The sequence below is a fragment of the Hyperolius riggenbachi genome, chromosome 5 (assembly GCF_040937935.1).
Source record: "Hyperolius riggenbachi isolate aHypRig1 chromosome 5, aHypRig1.pri, whole genome shotgun sequence".
NCBI classification, from domain to species: Eukaryota; Metazoa; Chordata; class Amphibia; order Anura; family Hyperoliidae; genus Hyperolius; species Hyperolius riggenbachi.
Window position 1 is genome coordinate 222,631,958 of NC_090650.1, and position 19,010 is coordinate 222,650,967.

The following is a 19,010-nucleotide window of genomic DNA, read 5'->3' on the forward strand; positions in this document are numbered from 1 at the left end:
AGCTCTTTATTGAAATGTCATTAAAATGACATGATAGTCAGTATAAAAGCAGTGAATAAAGAGCTATTTTTTTAGCTCTACTTTTTTTGGGGTGCCAGCATTTCTTTGTACATTACCTATAGATCTCATTGGTACTGAGATCTTTGGCTTGGGCACACAGAAGCTCCTCTTTTTGATTGGGTGCTCCTCCATCCTCTAGTAGATCTGACATTTGTTGAGGTAATTACCGCACAAGTCAGTAATTTATCTCACTGCTCGATAATTTCAGGTTTTCATGCAGTAAAAGCCTTGGTGAATTAAAGCTTTCCTAAGTGATCGGTAAAATCAGCTGTTTTCAGCAATACCGAATGCGGTAATGCTTGGTGAATTGACGCCATTGAGTGATTTTGTGTAAAGGTTACAAAAAGTGGACAGAGCCAACAACAACCAAATAGGAAACCAAACAGGAAAATGCAAACTGCAATCATCCTTACATTCTTAAAATGGTCTGAAATTCAGTATTTCTACTTAGCTCTTGGGCCTTTTTCCACTACACAGCTGAATCGCAAAATCGCAGATTGCTAGTGATTTTTAAATCGCTAAGGTTGTTACTTTATCATAGAAATCATAAGAAGTATTTTCCACTATAGTGATTCAATTTGGAAATAGCAATCGCTTCCTGGAGCGATTTTAGAATGATAATGCAATGCAAATGAAAAATCGCAATCGCATAACAGAATGAATGAAAAATCTTAATCGCTGGTGTTTGTGATTTGTGATTGCGATTGCTAGTAGCAAAGGGTCCTTAGGGCCTTTATCCACTACACAGCTAAATCGCTAATGATTCCTTACAGCTTTAAAGCTACTATCCCAGAAAAAAATTCTAGCAGAACATCACTGAAATGGTTAAACAAAGCATTTTGTCCTGCTATTCAGCTTCAAATCCCATCCAAACTGGAGATAACAGTATCTTTTTTACTTGTTAAACACAAAGGTATCAACACTGGAATGTAAACAAACAATCTCTGCTTCCGGCACACACAGAGTTCAGAATAGCTCATTAGAAGATTTTCATGTATAATAATAGAAAAAGAATAAAATGCAATAGCAGCTTTCAGGGCAAGATAAACTACACTTTGGAAATTTGTAATTTGTAGACAGACAATATTACTTGTGCACAAAAGCAAATATGACAATTGTATGAGTAATAAAAAGTAGGAAAACACATTTTTACTGAATGATATGTCGGAGTTTCAGACCACTTTAATGGCAGCGTTTTCAAACTTGGCACACTTGGTTACTGGGTGAGTAGGATTAATATTCAGAAAAGTGGGTGGAACCTTTAACAGCCAATCAAAATTCACCTAGTTGCTACTAAAAGGGTATTTCATACAGTACTCAATGTCTGTTGTGAAAGCAAGTTTTGAAATGGTAACAAATATATAAAATGCATGATATAAAATGCATTTTGTAACATTTTTTGTCTTATAGGAAGTTAATTTCAGCATGTTTGAATGTACAAATGGCAACATTCTCCAAGGTCTAGAGATCTTGCTGGCTCAGGTTCTAGTGCCAGCTCTTAAGTGTCAAGAGGTAAGCTTGATTTCTGTCACCAGTAAGTTTGTGGCTTTCTCCATTATTAATGCAATAACTTGTTGAAGCGATAGAATATAAACCGATCCATAGTAATAGTTATTAATTGTTAATTTACTGGTTATTTTAGTGAAAATGCCTTGCTCTTTAGAAGAATTTTACTAGTTAAACTTTGTGAATTATTTTGAATCTGCCCTAAAAAATGGAACAGTCGCTGCATCCTCCTCCTGCGTCTGTGTCTGTTGTGCTCATGCACAGCCACACGCAGGTACATAAATTACGCAAACAATGACATGTAATTAGACTGATATGAGACCTGTTGCTTTTATTCCCAACTAAAATACTAAATGCCTGGCTGTGGTGCTGAACTTTTGCCTTCTGTAATTTCCATATCAGACTCATTCTAATCTGGAGTCAGGAAAACATGAAGTAATAGAAGCAAATCATTAGAAATTCATTCAGGCAAGCCATTTATTTAAAAAGGGAAAATATACATAGCAGCCTCCATATTATTTTAACCAATAATAGAAAATAACTTGCTTATGTGAAGGTTGACAGTGATAAAATGGTCTTTGGTGCACTCTAGTGGTAGTTGGGGAACATATCACACAAATATATATTGGTGAGTAAGATTATCATAAATTACAGTAGTCTATTCAACAAATATCCATCATATCACAAGTTATGATTCACTTTAATTCAAATCAGAGTAGTGAGTCATTGTTAATTAGCCTCATTAGTCTGCTCTTTGCAACTGCTCCACTGCTGCTACACTTCTCTGTACACCAGCCTTGGTAAATCATGAACTTTTTCTTGCAAAACTAAGACCAGGATGGAGGTAGGGGGTGACTCTTCACTTTTAAACATATTACTTGTCTCAAAGGTACCACCCTAATAGTGATATTAAATAGGAATGAACATCTATCACTTAGTGAACAGTACAGGTGTGAATTGCATTATTGACCCAGACGTTGGCACTGAAGTGCTGGTTCTGGGTCATAGGTATGGGAAGGCCTACAGGGTCATTCATAGATGACTTTAAAAGGAACCCAAGGTGTGAGACCTATGGAAGCTGACATATTTATTTCCTTTTAAACAATACCAGTTGCCTGGCCATTCTGCTGATCTTTGTGGTCAGTAGAGTCTAAATCACACACCCTAAAGGAAAACTTAAGGCAACTATAAAAAATGAGATTTACTCACCTGGGGCTCCCCTCAGCCCCCAGCAGCCGATCGGTGCCCTCGCAGCCCCGCTCAGATGCTCCTGCACCCGCCGGCGAACACTTCCGGTTTGGCCATCACCGGCCGACAGGCATGGGAACGCGAGTGATTCTTCGCGTTCCCAGCCTGTATATCGCCCCCTATGCTGCTATTGCGACCAGTTGCCTTAAGTTTTCCTTGAAACAAGCATGCAGCTAATCTTGTCAGATTTGTCATAGACATCTGATCTGCATGCTTGTTCAGGGGCTATGGCTTGAAAAGTATTTGAGGCAGAGATTCAGCAGGACAGCCAGGCAATGTCCATTATTTAAAAGTAAATAAACATGTCAGCCTCCATATCCCTCTCAGCTCGGGTTCCCTTTAAAGAGAAACTGTGATCAAGGATTCAACTTTATCCCAATCAGTAACTGATACCCCCTTTCCCATAAGAAATATTTTCCTTTTCTCAAACGGACCATCAGGGAGCTCTGTGTGGCTAATATTGTGTTGAAACCCCTCCCACAGTGTGATGTCAGGACTATGGTGCTGACATCACACTGTTGGAGCGTTGTTGCATTGTGGGAAATAACAGCTGTTTCCAACTGCCAAAAAAGCAAGCAGTAGCTACTTCCACTGACCTCACCTACCAGCAGTAAAGATGTCACCATATGATAAATGTCAGAATGTAAATCAGGGAGAGGAAGGATTTTACAATGGGAAAACACTGACTACATCATTTATACATAATTATTGTAAAAATTAAGCACTTTTGTTCATTACATTATTTTCACTGGAGTTCCTCTTTTAAGATCCTCTATGGAGCCTCTATAGCAGTCTGTAGGGGTAGAAAATGCACCTCCATGGACTGCAATTCCACACAAATTCCGCTCTGCAATTTTAGCAAAACAGAATCTGGAGCACTATATGCATAGAGTTTGTATGCTTTCTCCCTGCTGTGTTTACATTTGTGTCCTCTGGTACTTCGAAATTCCTTTCAGAACACAGACATATAATGGAAAGTTAACTGTGTGCCCTCCCCTGAACTGTTCCTAGGGTGATATAGAGACTTTAGGTTACAAACCCCTATAAGTTTTTCCAAATTCACAGTAAAATACTGTGCAAAATATTAACACTATGTAAATGTGTAAAATAAAGCAAAAAAAGGAAAGGTTCAAACAGAAAAAGCTAACAAATCTTGCGCCTACACTGGAGAACAGGCACCAGGGGCATAGACATAAATCATGCCCTCCCCCCCCCCCAGCAAAACTTTGGTGGGTCCCCCAATGTTCATACCCTTTCCCTTGCCTACCCCTGGGGGCTTATCTTGCAATGGTCATAAAAGTGTGAGCATCATAATCTTCACACTTATAACAAGTGCAGCCACAAAATACCTGATCTGAAAGACGGATCCCTTTATCAGTGGGAGTTAAGTAGTATTTGGGGCACCCTTACAGCTCCCCCCCCCCCCCCCCAGGTGGAAGGGACTGCTCTCCTGTAGTTACACCCCTGACAGGCACCCATAAAATGGGCAAAGTTTCTACCTTATGAAAGCCCAACAAGGGCACACTGTAGCTGATAACCATGGGCAGCAGTGAATCTGGACAAATCTTTTATTTGAAAAAAAAAATAAAAAAAGAACCCTAAAAACTGCATTTACAAGATTCGATGGTGGATAAGCATGAAAAAGCCAGTCACTTGAGACACTTGAGACAAGTGTCCGGACAATTTATGGTTATACACCAAGGGGATCTGGTAAGTGAAGTTTTTATTCTTCTTTTTGTTCAAATAGATAGTCAAATATGGAATAAATGATTATTGTAATTGATCTGATTTATTTGTGGTTCACAGTATTGTTATACATTTGTGTACGGTTTAGTAGTTTTTCATCTATTTTTCACTGTAATCAGAACTGGGGAGCTGTGAAAGACGGTCTGCAGAACTCACAGATACAGGAGTTTCTGGACTCGCTGGACAAGTTTGTGGCAACACTGTCATCTGCAAAAAATAATCTGGATGGAAAAATTGAACTAAAAAAAGTGGACAGTGGAAATTTCCTTGACAGCTTGCAGAATCCTTCAGACTTCATAGCAGCAGGTTAAAAACCTTTCTCCTACTTTTATGTCTTTTTCTGTGTCAGCAGCTATATTATAGTGTCAAGGTTTGACAAATGCTTGCTGCATAAAAGATGATGGGTAGACATTATAGATAGAAGTGTTTTTAGTTTTTCAAGTTGGCTATATCTGTGGCTATTCTGGGTAATAGGTTCTTTACTGGATGAATTATAGTGCAAAAAAGAGCAACAATTACAAACACAGATATCAGTATACATCAATTTCCAGAAGAGGAAAAAACCTCATACATTCATATAACGTAATAATTTGACACAGGTTGCTCAAGGTTTAAAGTCCATATAATACAAAATAAAAAATAACCGAATGGAAACAAAATAGTGCTCTGTTTTACCAGCAACTTAATTCATTTCATATCAGTACTCATGCCACAGGCCACTAAGGCAGGAAATGGGATATGAGGTCCTCCTGATATAATGAGAAATGGTCATGCACAGAGAATCAGCAGATGGGCCCTATCAAAATCTTTTAGTTATGGCCTTAGTGGCAGTGGAACTAATGACCACATATTAGGCTTGATTCACAAAGCGGTGCTAACAGTTAACACCCTGGTGAAAAGCCCCTTATCACACCTAAACTCAGTTTAGGCGTGATAAGTTTAGGCATGATAAGTTTAGGCATGATAAGTTTAGGCATGATAAGTTTAGGCGTGATAAGTTTAAGCACCAACTGGGTTAGCACCGCAGTGCACAGCTGATCAAAAGTTTTGCGCTAGCCTAAACTGGCTTTTCACCAGCGTGGTGCAATGGTCATCACGCCTAAAGTCTTTTAGGCGTGCTAACTGGGTTAGCACCGCTTTGTGAATCGAGCCCATTGTATTACAAACAGCTGTGATATGAGTCAGCAAATGAAGCAATAAGAACCTGAGCATACTGCCGCATTACGTGTATTAGTATGCAATATGCAAGGACATCAGACAGTGCAAAGACAGCACTGTTCAAAGGGCACACTAATACACTGCTCAGGAGTGCTGCACGCATTATGAACACACCGCAGGCTTGTCCTATTCACCATAGTTGAATGGGGCAGCACTGTGATGAGGGGAGCAATGGAGTTGACATGCATTTGTATAAAACGCATGGCCACCTTCATCGCAGAGCAAAGTGTAGTATGCTCAGACCCTAAGGTGTTTATTAAAATGAGGCAAAAGTATGTACAATGTACAGGTGAAAAGCAAATAGCCAGCAAAATCGGAAAGCAAAGACAGGCCGAAATCAGGGCAAAATGGTCAGGGGTCAGGAGAGCATAAGCACAGACCAGACACTTAGCAAAACAGCAGTAGTAGCTGAAGCAGGAAGACTGGAGTCCTTAAATAAAGGCGCTGCAAAGTGGATTGTTTCACTCCTAAATTTCCGAAAGGAAGCATTGGAAATACAGTCAGCAGTCTTTTTCAGACAGGTTTGTTGGTTCATCTAATAAGATAAAACCGGTGGAAACAAAGTACAGTTCCTCATATTATTAATGCTCTGTCGAGGCTCAAAATGTCACTAGCAAGTGAAGCAGAGAGTAGCAAGTACAGGGTTGCCCAACACAAGCTTAGAGACAGCCTCCTACAGGTAAGCTATGGAAGTAAGATTTTTTTTGGCTCATGGTGCCACCAGCTGCGAGGCAGGATAAAGCAGGACTCCAAATACTCCAAACAATTTTATCCCCGAGCACAGCATCCATGTGACGCAATTTGTTGTGCAGTGTGCTTATGGATATATTTGGTGATCTCCCAACATGCAGAGGCGTAGCTAGGGATGGGCAAAGGGGGACACCTGTCCTTGGGCGCAGCACTATAAGTGGGCACAAAGCATGGCCACCACGCCCCAAAGTGAGTGCGAGACAGCTCGCTGGCTGCCCGAAGTGCCCCTGCTTCTCTCCCTCCCTCTGCAGAGGAGTGCAGAAGTGTTAACAGCAGCAGAACAAGGGATGCACATCTTGCTAACTATAGGGGGTACATCTGGCTATCTAAACGAGGGGAAGGGAGGCACATCTGGCTATCTAAAGGGGGGGGGGCACATTTGGCTATCTAAATGGGGAGAAGGGGGGCACATCTGGCTATCTACACAGCATTTGTACATTTGGCTCCACCCATGAACATGACCACATTCTGAAGGGTGGCCATGCCCAATTTGTCCAGAGAGGGGCGCAAAAACTGTCTTTGTTCCCGGGCGCTGAAAAGCCTAGCTACGCCTCTGCCAACATGTATGGCTATTGTGATTGTTCTGTAGTTCTCTGGTAATTTATAAATTCCATCTGCATACACGTAAGATTATCAGATGATGAGGTCCAAAGCATCTTGCTGTTTACACGTTCAGTCAATGTATGTCATCATTTATAGTCCTCCTCTTCTCTCCTTCAATTTATGACTGGTCCCTAGCAGATAAAAGAGAAATTACTGGAAAAGGGTCTTACTTGTCAGCATATGTGGTCTGCATTTAAATTCATCCCGATGATTATCATTATCTGTTGTTTAATTAGAGCCATGAAATTGGAGTTCTGTGTCTTTGCAGGCGGTAACAGTGAAGTGATTGAGAAGCTGGAGGGAATGCTGGCAGTGTGGATGAAGCAGATTGAGCAAGTACTTGCAGAAAGCGAGCAGATGAGGAAAGAGGCAGACGACATTGGCCCCTCTGCTGAGCTGGAACACTGGAAGTCACGCATGTCTTCCTTTAACAGGTTACAACATTTGCTTTTTAACAGCAAGTTAACTGAAAATTACATCTTACTACTTATTAATGTGCTGTAAAATACAAGCCACAATGCCAACAACAGTGTTGGAACAAAAAAAAAAACAGTTCGAAAACATTTTACTTTTTTGAAGGACACCTGAAGTGAGATGACTATAGTGGTTGCCATTTGTATTTCCATTGAAACAATAAGATCTTTCATGCATCACCAGTTTCTAATTCCCACACCCGTAACAAAATCCAGTCAAACTTAAGTCAAGCATCTGACCTGCATACTTGTTCAGGCCTTATGGCAAAAAGTATAAGAGGCAGAAGTTCAGCAGGACAGCCAGGTAATATGCATTGTTTCAATGGAAATAAAAATGGCAGCCTCCACATCCCTCTCACTTCAGGGCCCATATGCAATTCACTTTTCAGCCTGACTTTTCTCCAAGTAGTTACATTTTTATCTTCCATTTAAAATAACTTTTCAACATTCTGCAACTGAAAAAGTACCAAAAAGTAGGTAAAAAAAAGGACTTTTAAAATTATTGTATTTTCTTACTTGTTGGTGGCTTAAAAGGCATTTTATTGATTAAATGTGAAAATATGAAATATCAAATGTGAAGAACTAAGGAGAAAAAGGGAAATGCATATGGGCCCAGGTGTCCTTTTAACATCCTCTGATATAATTTTAAATGACTGTTGCCGAGACAAAAATTGAGCTTTAAAAGTTGTCTGAAGCAGAGTCTAAGGGGATTACCGGCAAATCCTATTGCCCATATCCTTCGCGCGATGGCCAATCGTTAGGGAGCATTACTCAGGCGAAAGCCTGAGTGATGCTCCCTTTTACCGAGTGATGGGGAGTGAGGTTTACGCTGTGGTGCTGTCCATCAGCACCACGGCCTCACTCCCCACACATGCGCACTCGCCCGCTGAGCATCGCCGCCATCTTCCGCCGCAGCATCTGGGGGTCTCCTTTAATAAGGAGACCCCCAGAGCTCCCAGTCGGGTCGCCGCACAATGTAGAAGCCCCCGCGCAGCTCTCCAAAGGCTCCCCTGTCATTATACGTACCGCCGCCGATCACCCGACGCCTCTCGCCGCAAAATCCACCACGTAATTACAGTGTATCTAACACTGTAATTACTGTGCGCATAGAAGGAGCCCGGGCAAAGCATTTTGAATCTGCAGCCTGGGCTCCCCATTGGTCCGCTGTGTGAGCCAATAAAATGGCTCACACAGCGGACCAATGGGGAGCCCAGGCTGCAGATTCAAAGATGCTTTGCCCAGGCTCCTTCTATGCGCACAGTAATTACAGTGTTAGATACACTGCAATTACGTGGTGGATTTTGCGGCGAGAGGCGTCGGGTGATCGGCGGGGGGACGAATAATGACAGGGGAGCCTTTGGAGAGCTGCGCAGGGGCTTCTAAATTGTGTGGCGACCCGACGGGGAGCTCTGGGGGTCTCCTTATTAAAGCAGACCCCCAGATGCTGCGGCGATGACGTGTGTTAGCTGGTTTAGACCTGCTTTTTGCAGGTCTAAGCTAACGCTCATGTCTGCCGGGAAGCATTGCTTCCCGGAGGCATGAACAGGGTAATTGGATACCGTGGTAAAAACTCGCTGGGCGATTATATCACCCAAGCGAGTTCTTTTCTGCCTGGGGGGTCTAAAGTTTAGTAAGATTAGGCGATGCCCCCATCGCCTAAGTTAAGAACTCGCCAGTGCTTAGCGCTGGCGAGTTCAGCAATAGAATATGGCCCTAAGTGTGTGTAATCTAGATCTGAATGTTTATGTCAGTTTATTCAAAATTATTCATTCATTTCACCAATCAGATTCATCAGCTACTTCATCAGTATTCTTTGTACAGGCCTTCCCAGAATCCTCAGCTTCCTGCCAACTAGATCCCTGATGCACTAATCTTCTTCAGTGCTCACAGCACTTTGTCTAATTTCTTAAAAAACGTTTTTGCTGACTTCATTTTGTCTTCTCATTCATTAGTAAACAGGCATACGAGGTTTTTTGTTCATTTGCAACTACTAATGTGTATACATTAACTTCTTTGCAAAAATTGTACATAAATATCCTTAATTCTACTCACACAAGGGATTCATAAAAGCTTTCTATCTGTCTTACATGGCTGGCTTTACCTCCCTATGCTAAAATCTAATTTCTTACCCTTAAAGTGCCCATTATTGATTCAGTTTCCCAAACAATCAATCGTCTGATCATTGTGATCCATTAGAAATGATCAGCTTAACAGAGGGAAAAAATTGTAAGGAATTTTAATCAGATTAATAAATGTGATCCAATCAGTGAAACTATTGATTGGACAATTGTTGATTGGTACCATTGATGGTACTCAATCTGATCGATCATGTAGTCGACCGTTTGGGAGATTGTACTGTTAATGGGCACCTTTTGGTACATAAAAGAACATTTGAAAGCATTCAGTGTGATCAAAAATGTTTACTTTCAATGTAGAGAACAATAGAAATTTGTACTGCTCTTCCAATATTTCACTTTATTGTATTTTTCCTGTGTAGTCTTCTTGATGAGATTAAAAGTCCCAAAGTGAAAAAAGTCCTAAGCATCCTCCAAGCTGCTAAATCCAGGATGTTAAAGCAATGGAAAGAACTGGTATGTAATGCATATGTAGATACCGGGACATGTCTATGTTATTAGTAGGTAGAAACCTTTACAAATAAAAATGATCTGTTGTCCTGTTCAGCTTTACCATCACGGATCCCTTCTTTCTCCTCCTCACCCATCTTACTGCACAGTGACTGGCGGTTAATACATACTACTTAGATGTTGCTGTTCTCTGCTTCTTCTTGTCCTTCCTTTTTATTCTCTGGCTGATTCCCAACAGCCTCCTCTCCTTTCTGCTTTTTCTGTGATTAATACCAGATGATTATATGCAGACTGGCAAAGATGTGACCAATACATCAGTATTATCTTCCAGGCAACATGTTTGTTTCCTCTTGTCCCAAAACAGGCATTGTTTTACTTATTATAAATAATGAATATCCTCATGTTCTGTCCATTGGTTTAGGGGTATGTTTTCTGAGCCTGAGGTTTAGGTACCAACAGTATCTTCATGTATATCTCCCAGTGGGGATGATTGTGGCTGTAGCCAAATACTGTACACTAGTGCATAGGGATGCACACGTTTTGCATACTTAGAGATTAGCAGGGGTGTAGATGTAACTGGGTATGGAATAATTACACCCCATTTTATAAGTGGTGGAAAGTATCACTATGGTAGTTTTTAATGCAAAATGTAGTTGTTATCCTCTCAATAAGGATCAAGACTCCATTGCATTGATTGTGGTTAAAAACTGGCATTGAGACCTTTGGTCTCAAGAATTGTAGTATTTCCAAACTTTAAATGCATATTAATGGTGATTATAACCATTAGTTTTACAGAAATAAAAAATATTGAAAGGTAATAGCTGGTAAGATCTTCACTTCTATGTCATTGTTTTAGTAAATGATTCCTTTAAGTTTTATAGCACTTGAATCACTGCCAGTCAGTAAAATTGCAATAGCCAGTGTCATAGTTGAAATATGCTGCTTGAAATTTCATTTGTGTCCTCAGGCTAAGCTGCATCCAATTTATTGCACCAGAAAGGCAACTTTAACTTTGAGTTGTAGTACTAGACAGTTTTATTACCACTCTGTGGATTTATACGCTGTGTCATATTTCATAGCGGAAGTTAAGCTGAAGACAACACCATTTGCTGTAGCAATTCAGTTTTCCACTCTGGCCACTCTAGTATTTTCATTATTATGTTTATTTTTATTTTTTTCAGGATTGTAATGTTACCAATGCAGCCAATGAGGCAAAGGACAATGTTAAATATTTATACACCCTGGACAGGTTTTTTGGTCCTCTTGGAAAAGCATCACCGGTAAGACTAATGTGTATACGAATACAATGTTTTAAATGTTTGAAGGTGTTGAACGCCAGTCTTTTGCTAGGTAAAAGCCGTAATGACCAATGGCCTTGGGGCCATGTCACACAGGTGACTGAATTGCTAGCAACCAGTAGCTGCAACTAGACTTCAATATATCCTAAAGGAGTTATTTGTGACATCGCTGGCTAGTGACTAGTTGCAAGTGCTAGCAACTAGTTGCAGCATCTAGTTGCTAACTAGGGATGGTCAATGCAATGCAAATCAGAGTTGATGCAAATATTTATGATATTTGTATGTACATTTATTAAAATAAAATTGGTATAAAAATGTACATTAAATTATACCGAATAGGGACTCGATACTAGCTACTACGTCAACATTTTTGTCATGCACAAAATTTAGGGCCAAAACAATGATTGCATCAATTGCAAATGCTATGTCAGAGGTGTCAGGAATCGCAGTGCTCTGTTTCCATCAGTGCAGTGTTATCATTTTGGAATTGCAATCACACTACTGTATTGTTTTGAGGGATTATGATTCTGTCTCATTCAGTTCAACTACAATTGCACCAATAATTCCATAGCAAATGTAGAGGAAATACAACTGCGTTTCTTCTTTTTTGGGATGGTGGAACCGCACTCAATAGGCAATCCCATGATATGGGATCAGACATGCAGGACCTTTCACCTGGGTACCGCCAGGATGTACAGAATGCAGGAAGAGAATGAGGTCCGCAGCAGTCTTTTCAAGTTGTCAAAATCTTTATTGTATCAAAATAATAAAAACATGATGTTTTTAGGACAGCAACAGTCTGCTGTTTCAGGCTCCTGCCCTTTCTCAAGCCATCCAGCAAGGATGGCTGGAGAAAGGGCAGGAACCCAAAACAGCAGAGTGTTGCTGTCCAGAAAACATCATGTTTTTATTATTTTGATGCAATAAAGATTTTGACAACTTGAGAAGACTGCTGTGGACCTCATTCTCTTCCTGCAAACTGCGTTTCTCCTTTGCATTTGTAGTGGAAATGGGGGCCTTAGTTGTTGCTGCTTATCAGCGACTAAGAATCCTCTCACCTCATGAAGCACCACTGGTGGGCTCAGGAGCTCTTTGGACATCTCGTAGTCTGGTGGGCTGCCATTGCATTGTTACACAATGCATATGCGTTTCTATTGCATTACAGTGTTTATGAGATGCAATCATTGTGCTGCCATTTTGCACTGTGCTGTAATGGAAAAGTAAGAATGGGCCCATTTAAAAAAAATGAGCCTATGCTTTGTAATGCTAACTCATACACACTATTTAACTGGCATTTTGTGGAATTCTTCCCTAAAGCACTCCTTAAATAATGTACAGAAATTAGATGGCCTTATATAAATGTGAATAGTAATGCAAGGTTCTGCCTGCACTTTTCCTTTATTCAAGCACTGTCACAGGTATCTCCTCTTACTCCACTAATTCTGGTCACTGCTGCCTAGTGATGTAGCGAACATCACATTTTCAGAACGCGAATTTACCACAAATGTTCGTGAACCGCCTGTGCATGGCGGGCTCCATAGACTTAAATGGAAGGCGTACAGCCGCCGACTTTAGCGGTTAATAGCAAAGCCCCCTTAAATGCTAGAAGTACCATATTGCAGAGTGTAAAGAAGGACAGTGGGTACAAAAGGAAAACATTTTTTTCAAAAAGACCTTATAGTTTATGAAAAAATCGATGTTAAATTTAGAGAAAAAAAGTAGCAAAGTTAGTGTGGTTAAATGACAGACAATGTATTAACATATATGTATATATGTATGTATATATATATATATATATATATATATATATATATATATATATATATATATATAAATATATATATATATATATTATATATATTTATATATATATATATATATATATATATATATATGTGTGTGTGTGTTCAGAGTGTTGGAAATTAAAAAATGACATGGGCCCCCCCCCCTTCCCCACCTCTTTAACCCCTTGTCCCCCCACAGGCTGGAATAGCCAGAATGCAGAGCCCTGGCCGCGAGGGGCTTTGCACCCTGAGCTATACCAGCTCATATGGTCCATGGTATGGGCAGGGCTCCAGAGGTGGCCAAGCCTCCCTCTCTTCCCCAGAGCCCTTGTCCAATCCATGGGCGCCCTGGGGGCATCTGGGATTTCCCTTTTGCTACTTTTTTCCTCTAAATTTACCATTGATTTTCTCAAAAACTCTAAAGTCTTTTTGAAAAAAAAATGTCCTCCTGTTCCCAATGTCCTCCTTAACACAGCCTGCATATTTGGTGTTTCTAGCATGTTCAGGGCTTTGCTATTAACCACTAAAGTCGTCGGCTGTTGAGACATTTCCCACATTCAGAACGAGAACTTTAAAATCGTTTTTCTCAAAAAACTGTAAGGTCTTTTTGATTTTTTTTCCATCTTTTCCCCACTTTCTTCCTTAACATAACCTGCAAATTTAGTGTTTCTAGCTCGTAAGGGGGCTTAGCTATTAACCGCTAAAGTAGGCTGTCAGTAACTTTAATGTAAAAAATTAAAAAGTGAACGCAATTTTTTTTTTATAAAAAACTTTGTGTTACATTCAAACAGCGAACAGCCCATGTTTGCAAGGAACTGACCACCGGTGAACTGTTTGGACCATCTCTAAAGCTGCCACATTCACATGCTCAGTACCATACCAGGTGCGGTGAGATTGGGGGTGTGGCAGGGGTCATATGCCAGTCCCAAAACCCTGAGACCATAGACTATATTAAAAAAAAACATAGTGATGGTACTTCAGATTAGATAAATGATGCACAGGCTAGGTACACATAAGGGCATATTAGTTTTTGCTCTCTTTCGTGAATGAAAATACACTTAAAATTTTACATTATTCATATAACTGTTTATAATTTACATTGGTTATGCCACATTATGGGTACATATACTTAAGACTGTGTTTGCACTTTCTAGGCCACAATGGTAGAACATATACCAAGCTTGATGAATAGCATCCGTATGATCTATAGTACATCACAGTATTACAATACCTCAGAGCATATGACGTCCCTTTTCCTCAAAGTCACCAATCAAATTGTGAGCACGTGCAAAAGCTATCTCAATCAAGGAGTTGTGAAGATCTGGGAACTTGAGAGGTAGAGTTAAAAGTTAATACTTTCAATTATTGTGCATTTTATAGTTTTAATAAGTGGTTACAGAATATATGTTTAAAAAATACTTAGTGCATTTGTATTCTGCTTTTTACATTGTTTAAATCTTTAGTAATTTCAAAATATGTAAAGCCAAAGTGTCACATATTTTAAAGTCTCCAGTGATGTTCATCCCTAATTAAATTATAACTAGCACAACCCACTGAAAACTCATTTCTATCAATTTCTATATACTGTATATCTCAAGCTATATAGCCCCTTTTGTTTAGTGCACTATTTTCTCCTAGCTACTTATACCAAGACAGCTACTTTAGGCTGTACCGATGATTTGGGTGCTGCTATAGGTCGTAATAAGAATTACGTCTACAGCAGCGCTCAGTGACTAATCTGGGCGCTAATGATTGCCGGAGCTCAAATTAGAAGAAAAGAGGTAATTTGGGTGCGTGCAATAGCCGGTGCCAGAATTATGTGTCGCCCTCCGATTTACAACAACTTGAACGGGGAATAGCATAGATGCCACCCTGGACTTCCAACAGGCCTAGGGTGAGCTGTCTTTCAGCTTCACCCTGCACCGAAATTTTGCAACAGACATTTTAAATGTATGCACCTATACTAAGCATACTTTAAGTAATTTCATCCAAGACATTCTAGTTAAATTTCCATATTTCATTGTATAGCACTCACAGGGCCAAATGTGTCAAGGTATAAAATTAAAGTGGACCTGAACTCTTGCACAGGACAGAAAGAAAACTTAGAGAAATGCACCCTGAATGTATTTAGCGAGTTTAGCCTGTCTAATTCCACCTCATGTGTGTCTAATCACAAGTTGTAATTTGATCCTCCCCTGTGTCACATGACTGCCTATGGCAGATAAGTAGATAAGCCCATTTGAAAACACAGGCTGTAAACAATATGTCTGCTTCCATGAATCAGGAAGTAAAAACGGTGCAAATGTATTTTAGGATTTGTATCAGCTGTAACAAATCCATGTTTTTTGTTTAAAGGTTATTATGCTGTTGTGTATCTTTTAGAGCAGAAAGGAGTTCTGAGTTCAGGTCCACTTTAAACTAGAAGTGGAGCAGTAGTTGCACAGAACAAGTACCAGTAATAAAGTTTCTGTTGTTAAATAAAATAAGGATTCTGATTAGTTACACTTGTTTTCTCAGCACCTGTCTTAATAAGAGAGTCTCATTGCATGTAAATGTATAAAAGTTTAACACCATCCCCTCTCCAAAAGTCCAATTTTGACACTAAAGGGCAAAATGGGGTTTGCTGTAAAACCATATGATGTGACTTGTTCATGTATTTTTTAGGGAAGAGCTTCTGAAGAGAATCCGAGAATGTGTGTACCTGAATGAGCAGTATCAGGCTTCTTTTCATAAGGTCAAAGAGAGACTTAAAGAGACCCCAAATGAAAGACAATTTGAATTCAGGTAAGTCCTACCAACTTTTTTCTACCCCCTTTTTTCCTTTGTCTGTCTCCATATTTATGGTTTCTAGACTGCAATTCTATCCACGTCAAACCTCTTTCTGTTCCCTTTTTCCCTAACTTGCTTGTATGTTGTTTGTTACCTCAAATGGGCGTGTGTTCCAAAAGCTGCCACTGAGTTGTAGAGCAACTGCTTTCCTCTCGCCAGTGACACTATTCACTGTAATTATAAAAGCATCCTGGAGACTCTACACCTGTGATGTGTCACTTAACCTCTTCCAGACACATGCTTTTGAAATCTAAATCCTGTTTACTATATCTTATCTCTGCCAGGATATAGATTATAACAGCCCAGCTCCATGTGCTCCCTTCCCGGTCAGCTAAACTCAGCTGTGTCTTATGACTGCTGCAATCCCGGCATCAATCACAGTGATCACTCAGTAAAAAAAAATGGCTCTGGTCCTAGACTTGGGGGTATTCTCAGATGAGAGCCTCCAGGTAGACACAAAAAGACTTATGTCTGATACCTTATTCACAGGCAGACAAGAAATTGCACTAAAACTATTCCTGGCCAGACAAGAAATTGCATTAAAACTATTCACAGCCAGATAAGAAATTGCACTAAAACTATTCACAGCCAGACAAGAAATTGCACTAAAACTATTCACAGCCAGAGAAGAAATTGCACTAAAACTATTCACAGCCAGAGAAGAAATTGCACTAAAACTATTCACAGCCAGACAAGAAATTGCACTAAAACTATTCACAGCCAGAGAAGAAATTGCACTAAAACTTTTCACAGCCAGACAAGAAATTGCAGAAAAACTGTTGAGTTCAAAGTAACCTACTATGACTGAGTTAATAAAAAAATAGATTCTGCCCTCCCCTACAAAAAGCTAGTATATGTGCACAGAAGCATATCCTCTAAGTTCCACAAAATATGGGATAAATGGCAAGAGTGTTAAGAGTAACTTACCCACAAAAGATATGCTTGGTTGCTTTATCTAACTGTTGAACATAATAGAATATAGAAGGGTGGACTGGTAAGTGCTGCTATATATCTCACTGTACTAAGAATTGAGTACCTGCATTTATCTCCCATACACATGTCCAGCAGTAGCATGTTTCCTGGTTCAGTTTTTGAATACTATAGATCTGTTGATACCCCTAATACATGTGTTAGATCATCAGTGATTGCTCACAACCCTGTATTGATGCACCTTTTATGTCTTAAATTACTGCTCTTCATATTACAGCTCCTAATGTTTTAGGAGTGTTTTGAAATTGTACATAGATATGTTTATTATGTCTTCTTTTTTGTTGGGAAAAAATATTTTTAATTGAAATATTCAAAAAAAAAAGAGTTGGGTGCAATTCGAGTAGTAAGTTAAAATCCTACAGGGGAACTTCATGTGTTGACCCAGTGGCGTAGCTATGGAGCTTTGGGCCCCGATGCAAGTTTTACAATGGGGCCCCCCAAGCACGCTATACATAACAATTGATACGGCGCATTAAAACCTGCCAATGGCATCTACAGTGAAAGAGGTGCAAGAAGGGGATGGGGGAACAGTTTGTTAATGATTACCACTATTCAAAGTATCTATACAAGTGATTATTATGAGCACAGGACCAATAGAGAGCTAATATTGTAGTTGAAAGAGGGCCCTTCGGGGCCCCTCTGGCCCAAGGGCCCCGATGGTCGCAACCTCTGCAACCCCAATTGCTACGCCCCGGTGCTGACCAGAACTATTAGATCTGTGCCGACCACCAGAATTGAGACTATGGACCTACCGTAATTCAATTACAGCAATTGCCAGCATAAAGGATAGGATATATTCATTTTCAATTATCAGATTCAATTATCAAACAGTGCAAATATTAGCTCCTCAGCCACATGAAAAATAACTCACTTTAACATTTTTTTTCTGATGTTCTTTTTGTCTTTTTCAATCATTGGATTTAGATGTAGTTGGCATTGTTTCATGTAAAAAATGAGGGCAAATTACACTTGTCATCTGCTTTACCCAGATGCTTTTTGTACTGTTTTTTCATTTTTATTTTTTTTAAGTTGCTCACAATACAATTAAAATAAATTCTTAGTACACCCAGCTGTTTTTAACCCCTTGTCCCCATGCAAGCTTGTATTGTCAGAATGGCTGAGCAAGCCAACTTTTTGCTCTGACACCTGAACAATACCAGCCTAATAGTCCATTTCATGGGGGGAACTCTACAAGAGGAGGGTAGAAATCCTTCCCCATTCTTGCCTACTTGACCATGTCAAGTACATCGGCCTCATCCCCATTTCCAGTGCCCAGGAAGAGGTGGGGGTAACTACTACAAGAAATGTGGAGCTTGGCCTTGGGGGAGCTAATGATGGAATCTGGAAGTCAACTTTTCTAAAAGGACTACCAAATGTCCACTTCCACGCAGGTGAGTGTTAAAGGAGGTTATTTTTTACACCCTACCTACATATAACAAAGTAAAAGTTTACAGTAATTGAAATAAAAGCCAACAGAAAACTTGTCATGAAAAATAGGAATACAATTTATTTTCCTCTTGGTCCGTTTTTTATTTGTATACTTCAATCTACTTTTCTGTAACCTGGTTTGTTTTGTATTTTCGAATTGTGTGACATCATCTTTTTTGATATAAATCTATCTTCTGACATTGTCATTTGTAACCTTCGACTAGTTTAATGTACCAATTGATGTAGAATTGTCACAACTCCTGAGTCCTGTAAGAAATCTCAGGATAAAAGTTAATTTAACAGGGGGCCATAGAGTTGATATTTGCTATGGTAGTTTGAATTGCATTGGACCCCATGCAATGCTTTCAAAACACAATGACTGAGCATTTAATGGAAAGTCTACTTTGTAAAATGACATAACTAGAATGCCCTTGGACTGCAAACGTATATGTATGCTATACTTTTCAGCAAGATGTTTTGTTTCACAATTTA

The 19,010-nt window shown here is 39.7% G+C and overlaps 1 protein-coding gene across 3 annotated transcripts in view; it reads left to right on the forward strand.

The window, feature by feature from the left end:
• Window positions 1-19,010, forward strand: part of LOC137518608 (dynein axonemal heavy chain 5-like) — a 553,928-nt gene that overhangs the window by 57,749 nt on the left and 477,169 nt on the right. For all 3 annotated transcript variants that reach the window (XM_068236692.1, XM_068236695.1, XM_068236693.1), the window contains exons 8-14: window positions 1,471-1,572; window positions 4,680-4,866; window positions 7,400-7,565; window positions 10,102-10,195; window positions 11,371-11,469; window positions 14,426-14,607; window positions 15,936-16,055. In XM_068236692.1, the coding sequence (XP_068092793.1) occupies window positions 1,471-1,572; window positions 4,680-4,866; window positions 7,400-7,565; window positions 10,102-10,195; window positions 11,371-11,469; window positions 14,426-14,607; window positions 15,936-16,055 (950 nt within the window). The remainder of the gene's footprint in view (window positions 1-1,470; window positions 1,573-4,679; window positions 4,867-7,399; window positions 7,566-10,101; window positions 10,196-11,370; window positions 11,470-14,425; window positions 14,608-15,935; window positions 16,056-19,010) is intronic.